The sequence below is a fragment of the Caloenas nicobarica genome, chromosome 7 (assembly GCF_036013445.1).
Source record: "Caloenas nicobarica isolate bCalNic1 chromosome 7, bCalNic1.hap1, whole genome shotgun sequence".
Classification (NCBI taxonomy): domain Eukaryota; kingdom Metazoa; phylum Chordata; class Aves; order Columbiformes; family Columbidae; genus Caloenas; species Caloenas nicobarica.
The window spans coordinates 15,015,573-15,029,390 of NC_088251.1; the positions used below are offsets into that span (position 1 = coordinate 15,015,573).

At 47.6% G+C, this 13,818-nt stretch overlaps 1 protein-coding gene across 4 annotated transcripts in view; it reads right to left on the reverse strand.

Annotated features, from left to right (window-relative positions):
- Positions 1–1,060: 1,060 nt before the first annotated feature.
- ARMH3 (armadillo like helical domain containing 3) overlaps positions 1,061–13,818 on the reverse strand; it is a 129,848-nt gene continuing 117,090 nt past the window's right edge. For all 4 annotated transcript variants that reach the window (XM_065638488.1, XM_065638491.1, XM_065638489.1 and 1 more), the window contains exons 25-26: positions 9,232–9,348; positions 1,061–3,432 (exon numbers count right to left, since the gene is read on the reverse strand). In XM_065638488.1, the coding sequence (XP_065494560.1) occupies positions 3,340–3,432; positions 9,232–9,348 (210 nt within the window). In that variant the 3' untranslated portion in view covers positions 1,061–3,339. The remainder of the gene's footprint in view (positions 3,433–9,231; positions 9,349–13,818) is intronic.

Genomic DNA, 13,818 nt, shown 5'->3' on the forward strand with positions numbered 1-13,818 from the left:
AGAGATACAGCCCCACCACACCACATGTGGGGATGAAGAGGACAAAGAGTTTTGCAAACCAAACAGAGCAGGTGAGCAAAGGTGCACTGGGCTCTCTGGCCACTGTACGTGAGACTCAGGGGTCTGAGTACCTGCTCCTGACACCCTGGAGAAGCAGCCAAACCATCGCAGGCAGCGCCTCCTCTGACAACCCACAGCCCGGGCACAGGGGACTTAGCTCCTGAGGAGCTGCCTCTCTCTCAAGTCTGCATGAAAAATGGGACCTGTAAGAGTTAGGGAAGAAGAGGCAATACTAAAAATCACAGTGGCACTTACGAATCAATTTTTAATAACTCCTTCCAAAGTTTAGCTCAAACTCAATTTTTCTCCTCTAGAATTTGGTCATTATTTTGTAAAATATTTGTCTCCCTGCAGCAGCTGCCTAATTTAAAGGCAGCAATCTTGATTTCTCCCCACACTCCCCAAGCCTCAAAACCAGCTCTTCCAATAATAGACTGGGTTATGAATTAGATATAATAAAATACACCCAGCAGCTCAGATCAGATACAGGAAAGTTTGGGGCCATCAGCCATGTCCTGAGGCTGAATGTTACGAACTAAATGACTTTCTGCTTAGTTCAAGTTGGCCTCAAAACACAAGTAGTAGTATGGTGTTTAACAAAATAGGCAAATCTGCAGCAAAATCTGCGAGCAGGAGTTTGCTGACACTGGCAGCAGAGAGAGCATCATACCGTGCACAGGTAGATCTCTGCATCCCTCGCTCACATCCACAGGCTCTCAGCCTTGCTCCCATTTTCCCCACTGGCAGCCCCAGGGACAAGTAAGGGGCAGAAGGATGCTCAGGACCAGCTGCTACCTGCAGCCTGGACCAAGGAGGAGGCACTGCTGAGCAGCACCAGAATCTCCCTCTGCACAGGCGGGAAGAGCCCAAGGGCAAGTGACTGCTTTGCTGCAGCCAGCATGTCACCAAATGGTGACAGGGCCACCCCATAACTCCCCCACTCTCCCCTCTGTGAAGGACAAACACTGCACACTCTGGACATGCAGGGCTCTGCTATTTATTGAGCTCTAGGTGTGTATGTACATCCATTTACAGTGCTCAGTTCAGTGACAGCGTGACAAGAGAACATGTGTCACAGTCTTCCCCAGCTCAGCCTTGGACAAGGGCTGACCGCAGGAGCTGCTCCCAGTCACAGCCTGTGCTTCCCAGTTCATCCCAGCAAGGGAGCACCATGGGGCAGATAAGACCTTCAATGTCTGAGCCCAGAGTGTAAAGCTGAAAATCCCAGAGGCTGCTGAGGCAGAGGCAGGCTCACCCCCAACTGTATCACCTATCTGTCTAGTCTCAGCCTAAGCAGGATCAGACAAAAGGAGGCATGTGGATGGCTGGGTGACTCAATGCTCTGACAGCAGTGATGCTGGGGCTACACCTCAAGGAAGCAACTCAAGCCCCCTTTGGGAAGAAACTCCCCCCCTCAGAGGGTCTAGCAAGAGCTCCCCACACATATAGACAAGTGCCACATGCTACAAACCATTTTCACTCATTTTTCACTGGAGAAATGGCCGTCTTCTACATGCCCTGGCCTGTTCTCAAGCGGAATGTTTTTATGAAGTCTGCTTGCTCTCCCAAGCACCGTCCCTCTGACATGTACGCATTTCCACACACTTGCACGGCAGGAAAGCAAATAAGTGTCTGGCTTAGCTGATAAAAGCCAGACAATTCTATGCTGAGGCAAAGTATCTTCTGCAGGGAGAAGCTGGTGCTCCCAAGGGAAATATATGGTCTCCATCGAGTGCTGTGACCAGTGGGTGGCGAAGGACACAGCTTTCAGTTTCCCATGCTCATGGCATGTAAAGATGAAACATTAACACCATTAACACATGCTGGCATGAATAAGCCTTGCCTAAAAATGGTTGAGAATGAGCATGACATTCACATCACTCACAGTAACCTACAAGGGCAAGAGGTGGACCAGGCACTTTTTTTTTAATAAAAACTGCTTTCTAGAGGAAAAAAAAATATGGATCTGAGATGTAAATAACTTCTCTACTTCAGTCCACCAAGTCAGGCCAGATCCTAACATCACTGCTGGGAGCTGCAAACGCACGAGCAGGGAGCGGGTTTTTACGCAGTGTATTCCTGAGTTGGCAGCCTGACCCAGCACTGGGAACAGGCTCTGCCAGACCTGGGCACCTCCAGAACCTCAGCTCTGGCACAGACAGGTCTGCCTGTGCCCCAGGGCATCATCCCAGAGCTCTTCCCTAGGAAGGTCTCAGCACACTGTTGCTGCAAGTCGCTTGGTGAAGATGGGAGGACGAGCGAGAAAGTGAAGTAACTACTTCTCCACATTTTAATTGCGTGCTACACACAAGGGAAAAAACAGGGATTTAGTTCATGAAGGTCACCAGGCACTGGCAAACACTTGCAAGGCAGATGATCCCGTGAGGAAGAGGAGGATTGTCACAATGCAGTCTCTGATGGGCAATAAGAGGAGTGGGACAAGGGAGTTAACCTGTCCTCTGCCCCATGGAAATGGAGTACCTAAAAATGTCCCTCAACCTTGGAAACAGCAGAGATGAGCTGGACTACTGGAACCAACAGTGACCCCAAGCAGAGCTGGTCTCCAATTACAAAGTGCTCTGTTTGATGACCCATATTCTTGCATACTGGCTCAGACTGAACACCATACGCCAACAGCCTTAGAGGCAAAACTTCTCCTTCTCCAGTAGCCCAATGACTTGGTTCAAGTAACACCATCTGACACAAGGAGCCAGCAGTGAGCAGGGTCTGCCCTTGGGGAGGCTGTTTTATACCCCAAAGCCGTTCCCAGTGGGATGGCACTGGATTTGACCTGCACTGCGGGAGGTCAGGTTGATCCAGGCTGATGGAAAAAGAACAGCCCTCACCTGGGATCAGAGAGCTTTCTCCGTAGAGCAGGCAAGCGATCCCAACCCAGAACTCTCTCACACAGCCAGACTGGTTTTATTGTTTTGGTTGTGAGCTTTGCCCAGCTCTGCTACAAAGGTTTCCAGTGCATCTTCCCTGAGGTTGCGGAGGGAGTCTCCCATTGCGACATTACCGGAATGGCTGCCCACCCCCATGGCACCTTATAAAATTGCTTCCTCCTCCTCCTCAACATGCCCATCACCTCTCCTCAGCCTCAGTCCTGTTGAAACACACGCCTTTGGGATCAAACACAGAGCAGCAAGGCTTTCCCCTAGAAGAAATGCAGTCCCTTCTGCGGGTGGAAGGCAAGGGGCGACCGGCTGCAGATCTGGAGTGTCCCTGCCCAGACAGGCCCGTCTCTGGTCAGCCTTGCGCAGCGGCTGCATCCCTGCTTCAAGAGATCGTAGAGAATTCCTTCAGCAGCAGCTCCTGGCTCAGTGTGTTGAAAGCAAGGTTCTTCCTCACATTGATGCTGATGGACCGAACCTGAAAGAGACAAAACAGGATGATTTAGCCAAGGGATTCTTCCTGGCTCGCCATGAATATGGCAGCTCTGACACTGCTGACCTCCAGGTTCAGCATGAAACCGTTTTTATGCTGTTACAGGCCCAGAGAACTTGCTGCAGCCAGCTCTCACTGAGACTCCAGCTTAGCAAGAAATCCCTGAGGATTAGCTGCCTGCTGGAATAACAGGAATGTCTATAGTGATATATCAGCAAGGAAAGTAAATTCCAAACGAGACAGGGATGGGAGGAGGTGGTCTGTTGGGATGCGTGAACTATGATGTGATGGGGAATGTGAGCACTTCCAGGACGCAGCTGGAAGAGCATTTTCTACCAGTGCCCACTGGAGTGCCAGCCAGCATTCTCCTGGATGAATGCAGAGCCATGGCCTCTGTCCTGCTCCAGAACTTGCGGAGCCAAAGGCCAAGAGTCAAGGAAAGGACAGAGGTCACGCCACTGTGCTGTAAACAGAAATTATCACCCAAGCTGGCAGAAAACTGTGGGCTCAGAGCAAGCTGTGTGTATTCCGTGTTGAGTGCCTGACACTTGAAGCTGGGTCACTAGCTGTCTCTGAAGGAGACACCTTTGTCCCTTAATGATGCCCAGACTTGTGGTCACCTGCAGACTGTGCCGGGAAGAGCTGGGCAGCCCCGTCACGCAGCCGCTTCCCTGCCCACTTCGTGCCTGCAGACTTGCTGGCCGAACACGCTGGCCCCAGACTGGGCTCAGTCTCAGCTGCACTCGGCAACGAAAAAACAAAGTCAAACATCATCTGTGTCAGCGACTGTGCAGCGGCGACAGAAAGCAAAACTGACACGAGCTCATCCAAACAACGGGATTACAGTTCCCAGAGACTCGGAGTCTGTGATAATAAGGTTGCTGCTGACCTGGTTAGTGTTTTGTGCTTTTTAAAAGTACTGGGAGATGAATTATATAGAAGCAGAATGAGGAATCCAACACTGGGGGCTGGAAGAGCAAGTTAGCAGTGTTTATACTGCTGAGGGTCCCACTTGCTGCCCTGGTGAGAAAGCAGGGAAGGGCAGAAAGCTCCCGAAAAGGCAGAATGAGTAAAAGAGTGGGAAGCAAATCAAAACATGGAAGGTTAAAAGGCAAAGCTGTGAACTGAACTCCAGTGAGCCCCATGGCACAGACTCTTACCACTTGAGCAAGCTAGCAAAGATTTCTACACTTAAAGATGCAATATTTAAGCTTTATACCATCTGCAGAAACCACAGACTCCCCTCCATTGGGATGCTTGGCAGAGACTCCACGCATCTTTGTTCCCTTGCAGTGCTTCCTCATCTCTCTTCCCTGGGTGTCTTTTGCCTTATTCCATACTGAAACGGGTTGGGATCAAGGCTTGTCAGGTAGCCACACATTACAGCCTACGTTAAATGCCACTGCAAGTGTTTTCCAGAGCACTGGTTTGCACTGGGCTGTCTCCCTGGCAGGAGCCCCACTGATAGAATTTGGTCCTGGTCCTACTGAGGGCTCCCCACCTCAGAGATCCAGCCAGTTCTGATGGGGGAGGAAAAACCCAGCTAAACAAATGCAGAGAGTCCTCTGCCCTGGAGAGTGCCTGCAGAAAAGGGCCAGATGCTACATGTAGTGTAAGCGAGCATCCCTACTCTGACTAGAAGCATTTCTATGGGTTCCACCAACAAAGAACAAGCAGAAATGAGCTCCTGGCCTCAGGAACTGCTGCCAGGGCCCAAGCACCAGCAGTAAAAGACACCCAAATGCATACACATCAAGGTCTCCAAGAAGGATGTGGCAGCAGTGTCAACAAGCCCAGAAGCTGGAGTGACACATTATGAGAATACAGGGCTTAGCAGAAATCGTAGCTATGGGGCAGAGCACAAGAAATTAAGCCTGTTTAGTTTGCAAAGAGGTGATTTAGGAGGAATAGATCAAACACTCTCCAATATGTAAAATGAGGTCAGAAGAGAACAGTGAGTAATATTTCTCTGCCTCCCCAGGGATGGGGCAAGAAATACTTAGCTTAATTTAAGACAAAGAAGATTTACACTGGAAAAGAGGAAACACTTTTAAACCTATGGGTTGTGAAGCAGTAGAGTAGATCACCTGGGGCCAGCATGGAGCTCTTTTCACTTAAAGACAGCTTCGGGTTTCAAGAGGAGCTTAGACACAAACTTTGGTCAAGAGGGGTCTAGATGGACTTACATCTACTTTAACACGAGTTGGGGAGAGGAGTGGGCATGATAACAACACACAAAATGACTCTGACATTTCTACAAATCTCTGCCCAGCATTTCTCCTGCTCTGAGAAAGCTGGCAGCTCTGAGCCAACCAGCTTAAAAGGTAAGAATAGCTCAAATTAGAGTTAAATCGAGTTATCTCCAGCACAAGGAGCCAGAGCTCATCTGCCTTTTGGGGCTGGAAGACCAGACAGTGACACAGGGAGGTGTCAGCCTGTAACACAGATAAACTTCAGAAGCTTCCTGCAGTCTGGCTGAGCTGCTCCATCCGTGAGGCTGCACCTCCGGAGTCCTCATGGTGCAGAGGGCAGCCCTGGCCTGGCTGCCAGCCTGGAAGCTACCAGAACCTTCTGGAGTGGCTTATACAAGGGGCCAAAACCAGTTTCAGAAAGTAAGCCTAGAGCTTTAACATCCACTCTGTAAGGAAGTAAGAGCAGAGCCCACGTCCTCTCTTGCTTCTGTATGGAGCGTGCTGGAGCACACTAGGGCCAGAAGAGATTTAAAATTATTTTCTCCCTATTAGCAGCTCGGATCACATTTAACCCACAGACTCGGAAGAAACAGGGAATGCATGAAACGCTGACATCACCTAGAGAACACTGAACAAATGAAAGAATGGATGAAGTGGTGCCATTAACCATGTGAGGAAAACATTATTCAGTCCTAGTTTTGTGTCATTATAGTTGGTTGTGTGCAACACTGTACAGACACTCCTATTTTGCAGCAAGTCCCATCATTAAATCTGTTTCCAATCAACAAGGAGCTCTTAAGAAATTTGTACAATGGGAGGAAGGTTTACACTGACTACTACACCTAATTAAAAGTCAAATTAGTGTAATTTCCCCTGCAGAAATCAATCCCTAATCAGACTATTTTGAGATTCTGCTGAAACCTCTCCAACTGCAAAGACACTGAATGCTTTGGAAAGATGCTGAATCTCTTTCCACACATTCCTGCAGCTGCGATGCAAAGGTCCAAAAGCTCACATCCAAACCATTCATTCTATCAAAGCAGCAGAGACTTCAAATGACATCCCTGAGGGTTCAAAGGAAAAAAAATTAAAGTGTTAGAAAACTTCCTAGCTTCCTTCCTTTAGCCTCTCAAAAGGCAGCACAACAGGCCAGAAAACCCAGTTGATAAAACACTCTGCACATTACCTTCCACCACAATGTGGCTGCAGTATCATAGGCCTTTGAAAGCTTCTTTGAAAAGGGAATGGGAGAAGAAAGCAGATTTTTCTTTGGGATTAGCAAGAAAGAGCAGCACTGAGGCACAGCCAGAGAAGTGAAACAGTGCATTAGCAAAGCATGTCAAAGGACTGAGAACAAGATTTCTAAGCATAAAGGAGACAAGAGAATGGCTTGGGGAAGTTTCTGCTCACCCACTTAATGGGAGCACAGGGAGATGAAAAGGCAGCTGAAAAGGAAAATGGCTCCTGCATGTCATTCCCTACCAAGAAGGATTTGCTTTAATGCAATCACACAGATAGAGATAAGAAAACCAGGCAGAAAATGGGAAGAATCATTTGCAAACGGATCCTGTTCAGGAAGACCTGATGGGACCAGCATGAGTTTGGAAACCATACTGGAAACCGGTAGTTCACCACCAGTCCTGTTCCTTTGACACTTGGGTAGGGGGATATTATCCAACAGCAGACCAGCAACAGAAGCCAAACTGAAGACCCAGAAGCAAGTACCTTGTTTGAAGAGGATATGGGGAGGGCTGGGCAGACTAGGGCCTTTCTGATAAGTCGTTCAAACAATTAATAAAGCCATCAGTTGCTGTGCACCTAGAGGAAAAACCAGCGTGGAGGATGGGAGGCCAGCTGGCTTTGCTGAAGACAAATCATAACATATCAGGTTGATTTCCCACTGTGTTGAGAGAATGGCTTAATGGAATGCAGGGGATTTTCTGTAGCTGTGAGTAAAGAACATTTAATAGGGTCCCAATTCTCAGGGCATCTAGAGAAACGTGGATTAAACAGATTCACAACTGGGTCAAATCAGTACATTTAGACAGTAATTATTCAGGCTTTCATATGCTCTTGAGGACAGGGTCCCAGGGGTACCTGGATGGGAAATTTTCAGAAAGGAGTTGAGGAGGGACTGGTTATGCTAAACAGATTCTTAAATGATACAAAATTAGGATTTGGAGGGAAAAAAAACGCTAGGAAGAAAATAATTTTAGCTGAAGTGTTTTGTTGTGATTATCTTAGGACTGAGAATGTCATTTTAATCAATTGGCATGATCAGCCTGAGCTTCTGCCAGGCCAAGTGGAAAGTGGGGCATGCACGAAGCAGAGCAGCCACGTGGCCGAGAGGCTGGGGAAGGAGATGCTGGCTGAGGAGGGCAGGAGCCCTTGGGACAGAACGGATGACAACAGAAACATGAATGCATCTCATTTCCAGGGTACAGTAATAGGAGAAGCCTGTGTCACAGGAAGGCTATGGCCCTATTTCTTTGCCTGTATTCCAGATACGGTATCAAACAGCAGGCCAGAGAGACAAAAACCGGCAGAAAACAGCACAGAAAAATGGCATGAAAGTGATTGCAAGTGGTTTTGCCCATATCCTACCCAATGACAGTGCTGAGATGACCCAGAAAACATTAAAAAGCATTCATTAGAAGGAAGCAAAGCAAATTCAGTCATGCTTGCTCTGGAGCAGAGTAGACAGAGGGAGGCATAACATTCTCAAACTCATGCAGACTCGTGACAGAGTGGGCAGACATCAATTACTCAACAAGGACAGAGCTGGGAGAAAGAATCAGCTCTCAAACTGGTAGAGGAAGCTGCCAGAGTTAAAGATCTCTCCCTTTGCTGAAGCTGTAATGATTCAAAAGTGAGGAAAACCAGGCTCCCCTCAGATACCAGCCACTACAAAAACATTGCCTCCCTGGTGATGTGGCTGTCGGACAAGAAAATGTTGCATCGGGGCTCTCTGGAACAGGATGAACAAACTGGCTTGCTGAAAAATATAACTACCAACGCAAATTATTTGGACCCAGTTTTGTATTCGCTATATTATTTTTGTGGGGCTTCCTGCCATTAGTCGTCTTCTCTGGCAGAAGGAGACATTTCTAGGGAACATCTTTGCTTGGGAACCCTATCTTGTAAGTGAGGGAGGAAAGCAACGAGTAGGCACATGTTTCACCAGCATCACATGTTCTGCTCAGTCCAGTACTTTCTGGTTCCCTTAACAACAGCAAAAAGGCTAAGTTGCTCTGCATGATAAGCCCAAGGTGGGAGCAGTCAGCTTCTCCACCATGCAAATTTACCACCACAAAGGACAGTGGATCCCCATGGCAGAAGGAACAGAGACTGACTGACCAGAGCTGGCCTGAGCAGTCTGGTGGCTCCTCCCCAGCCACATATTGCAGGGCAGGGAGCATTCACATCGGTTGAGACACGCGGTGTCTGCTCAGATCCTATTCCTGCCCCATCTTTGGAGGCAGCCAAATGGAGTAACAGGGCTGCTCAGCTATACTGCAAAATGCCACTGCCCAGGCCGTAGGTGAAGACTTTGGAAAAGGGCTGTTAATTCTGCGGAGCCAAGGCAGCTTACCAGCTCTTTGAAGAAGGCAGCCTCTTTATGCTGCTCAGAGTAGCGTTCATACTGGTCCAGTCCGTCCTGCAGTTTCAGGGTCAGCGTGTCGTAGTTGGACCGTACGACTTCCAAAACCTGCCAGAGACAGCCAAAGACAGCAGAGTCAGCATCCACAGATGCCTCAGCACAGGAGGAACAAAGCTGAGCTAGATCACAGCTCTGACACTTGTTTTTGCAACATTCATGGTTTGAACAGCCAATATTTGGCTCATGACTAACAACACAGAGGTGGGCATTAAAGTCTTCCTAACGCCAGTAAGGAACAGCCTTCCAACTTACAAAATTTCTCCACTCCTGAGAACAGTGGACGAGCCTATATCTATGACAGCAGCAGTTTTCCAAATACTATTATGTCACCAAGAGAAGCAGACATGATCTCATTAAATTAAGCAGCTAATTACGATGTGTACACCCAAATGTAACACAGTAGGCACTATGCAAACAGAGGTTTGCCTGACGCCATGGCCCTTCCAATGCTAGTTTTGCCAGCACACCTCCCTCCTGGCTTGCTAATTACCATTCACAATCTGCCAAACCACCAGCTTGTACAGCTGCTCAGGTCAGCTTCCACACAGCACTGCACTTCTCTCCCGATAGCAGCAAGATTCTGACAGGCACTAAGAGAACACCAACCCTGGTACGGACTCCAGTTTTGGAAACAGATGGAGACATGAACCCAGGTCTTCTTGCCCAGGAGGTATTTTATTATCTGCCTTCACTGCAACCAAAGCACTCCAGCTTATATTACTGCCTTACTCTGCTCCCAGCACTGGGCTATACTTGCAAATTCATAGTTACATATCTCTGTCCCATTGAACTATTCATTTACCTAACTAGGGAACACCAAGAGGGACTCCCACAATGCTTTTTAGTTTCAAAGCACTGCGTGAACAAATGCATTCCTCAAAGCATTTGTGAGATGCTAACAATAACCCTCCTAACAGGAACCACATAGCTCAGTACTCCTGGGCAAAATATATGCTTGAAACAATTCTCTTAAACATATGAACTTCTTTCTTAGGCTATTACCATTGGATCTGAGAGCTAAACAGAATATCAGCATTTGAGGTTTGCACTACAGTAGCATCTGCTCATGAAAAGCCTCAGCCAGGAGGACTACCTGCTACAAGGTGCAAAGGAAGAGGACTCTGCCCCAAGGGATTAGAACTCAGAAAAGATCCTAAGAAAAGCATTGCAGAGGATTTAAGACGTCACCAGAACAATAAGGAACCCTTCTACTTCTCCTCTTGTCCTCCCAGCAATGTAATCACTACCCTCAATCGTCCTTTTAGGTATCTGGCAACTCCTGCCCTTCACAGTACTGAATCATCATTTCCTTATACCATTTACTCTAGGAAACCTGGACTTACTTAGGGTTCTTTCAAAAGCTTGTTTCTCCCAAACTTTGCACGTGGCAGTGGTACACAGAGACACCCATGCAAATGCTTAGAAGCAGGCTAGGGCCCGAGGTGGCAGAAGCCACAGGGCACCATCCAAATGAGGACTGGGGGTGAAAAAAGGTCCCAGAAATGGTTCCCAGGTAAGGTGGTCACACAGCAGAGTCTCTTTGCTGCTCGGCTGTCCCTCAGCATTGCAGAGGCAAGCTAGGGGCAGGAACCAGCATTTTGCAACATTACTGAAGAACCACCTGTCAGTGTCCTGCTGCTGCAAAGGCACGCAGCCTCCTCTCCAGGACTCATTTCCTAGTGCTGTTTGTCAGCTCCACTGCAATGACAGCCACCTCCAAATTCAGTCTGGCCTTCTTGTTCCCGCGTGCAGAAGCTGCAAGAAGTTATCACAGAGCCAAGAGCAACAATGAAAGAAAGCCGCCCGGGTACATGAATAATTTACTCTGGGGCAACTATCCTCTAGGGATGGAGGGTGATAGTGTAATGCACCTTCTGAGCAACACAGACCTAGCAGCTTGCATGAATCAATGGGTTCTCCTCCTGTAAATCTGAGAAAGCCAAGTTGATCAAGATTAATAAACTGCAGGGGAGAAACCTTGTTTGAAAGGTGAGGAGTAGAACAGGCTTCTCCAGCAGTAACTCAGAGTGGAAGCATTTTACCCAGAGCTACCCCACTCCACAGGAACCTTCCCCTTGGACACCCTTTCACTCTCGTGTCCCCCTACACACAGCCACGCATAGAGCCGTAGGGGTGTGTCCAGACAACGGATGTACATGCTTCTCCATGAAGAATCAGGATTCCTCCTTGCTGGCTCTGAGCAGAGATCTCTTCAGATATTCAACAGAGGCATCCTCAAACCATGATGAGGTGTAGTAAACTCCAAGGGCAGCAGCAAGCTCTACAGGCAGTACCTTTTAAATCAGCCCTCCTGTGTCACCTTTGAAAGGCAGCTAAGAACTCTGTTTGATACTCCAGGAGGAGAACAGTGAAGGAACAAGAGGTCCCAAAAGTCTATACTGTGTTACTTGCTACTTATCATTATCTCTGCAGTGAACTTGAGATCAGTGTATCCCTTTAGCTGTCTTATTTTCATTGGCTTCCACTCCTTATCTCCTTTAATTGTGAAACAGAATTTTAAAAGAAAGGGTAAGTTAAAAATAAACAGCTTCTCCTCACTGCCTGATAATTTCCCTTTCTTGCTGCTGCTGAGAAATGCTACGTGGGATCTGAGATAAACCCACTCACAGATCATTTCACTTCATACCTTATAACAGATAGAAAGTGTTACTGAGATTAGGACCTGCCATCCTAGAGACGATTTCATCTGCTCTTTAAGATGCTGCTGCTAGACAGAGGAGAGGTTAAAGAGCAGCAGAAGGTATTAAGAGCATCTAACATGAAGGTTTGAAAGGCATCAGCTTTCTACACAGATGACAGAAACACACATCCTTTGTGTAACAGAAGATTGTGTGTTAGCATCCTTTGCCCTTCTCACACGCTGCTTTGACTTTCGCTCAGGAAAACGACTGCAGGAAGAACACCCTTTTGTTTTAAACACACAAGATCCTTATCTGCACCTTTCTGTCAGATACAAAGAACCAGAGGAATTCAATTTTGAGATTACAGCATGACTCTTTCAAGGTCTTGTCCAACCCAGTCTTCCTAGAAGTCTCTATGGAAGACTAGGAAACATCAATTCCAAGATGGTAAAGTATGAATAACTTAAAGGAAGGGACTTTTACTTGAACTCTTCCACACAGACTTTAAATAGTCATTCAGTTTTCTAAAATCTCATGAGCAGCTGGAAGAACACCACTTCTAGTGTCAGGCAAGGGTAAAAGAAAATCGACTGTAGAAGATTTCCAAGGAGCTTGATGTGACACTCCTCAGATTGCAAGGATAAACATGTAGGGCACGTTTTTTGGTTTGGTTTGGTTTTGGTTGGTTTTTGTTTGTTTGGTTGGTTGGTTTTTGTTTTGTTTTGTTTTAAAAAAAGCTTTACTGGATCTTTACAGTGTAAAAAAATTAAGTGGAGTCACAACCTAAATCTCTTTTTCTAGGTTACCTTAGGGAGATCAGAGTCTTAAAAATGCAATACAACAGAAGTGAGCAACTCAGACATGGTCAATACAAGAAAGGCAAAGGCTGCTGAATTCCTTTCCTGCAGTTACCTGTATTAGCCCTAGAGGCTACGTTCATTCATTTACTCCACTGGAATAAACCAGAAGTCAGTGGAGCTGCACCACTGTAATTTAAAGATAATTTGCCATCAAATTAACCCTCTGCCCAACCACTCACTGACTGCTTTTGAGAAATGCCAGAGAAACGTTAGCGATTCAGGTCCCTGCGTCCATGTCCCCAAACCAACCTTTCAGGAGCTGTTCTGAACAGCAAGTGCTTTCTGTGGCACTCAGATTTCAGGTTCCTCCTGCAGCTACAGCTGCCCCATACCTCTCCTTCCCCAGCAATGCGGGCACCCTGTGAGCATGGGCACCCCTCCGGGTAACACAGCAGGGGGGCTGGCTGCCAACAGAGGGGCCGATGTGGGGCTCAGCCCTCCGCAGCCTCCCCCCCACGCCATGCCATGCCGCTGCACCCAGAGGAACAAGAGTATTTCAGACTTTTTGGCTCCTTACTGTGGTGCATCCACCAGCTTACCACTCCCTTGTAAACTGGATGGACAACCTCTGAAGGCTCAGTGGACTCTTGTGGACACAAGCTCTGAAACCAGTTTCCTCAGAACCGATTGCTCCTGTCCCAAAATTTTCGGCATTCAAAACAGACCATGTTTTGCTGTACCACTCTCTACAGACAGGCTCCTTCTTATGGCACCAGAGCTGTTCCCTCTGGCTGATCCTCAACACAAGCTGACTTGCTGCACTTTCCCAGGAGAGACCAGACCTTCTGGAAGATCCTATCCTGAGGAAACAAAGGGATTTACATGCAGCAGCTTCAGATCCTCATCCTGCCCAGGAGAACACAGCCCCTGTTCACAGCAAAGCCACAAAGGGAGCTGCACCAGCGATGAAATCTAACGGGCAACACACAGAACTGAGGCGCACCTATTAGTGTCTGGCAGACACAGTACGCTACACTGCTTAGTAACTTTTTAACCTGCAGAATCTTTCATCATCT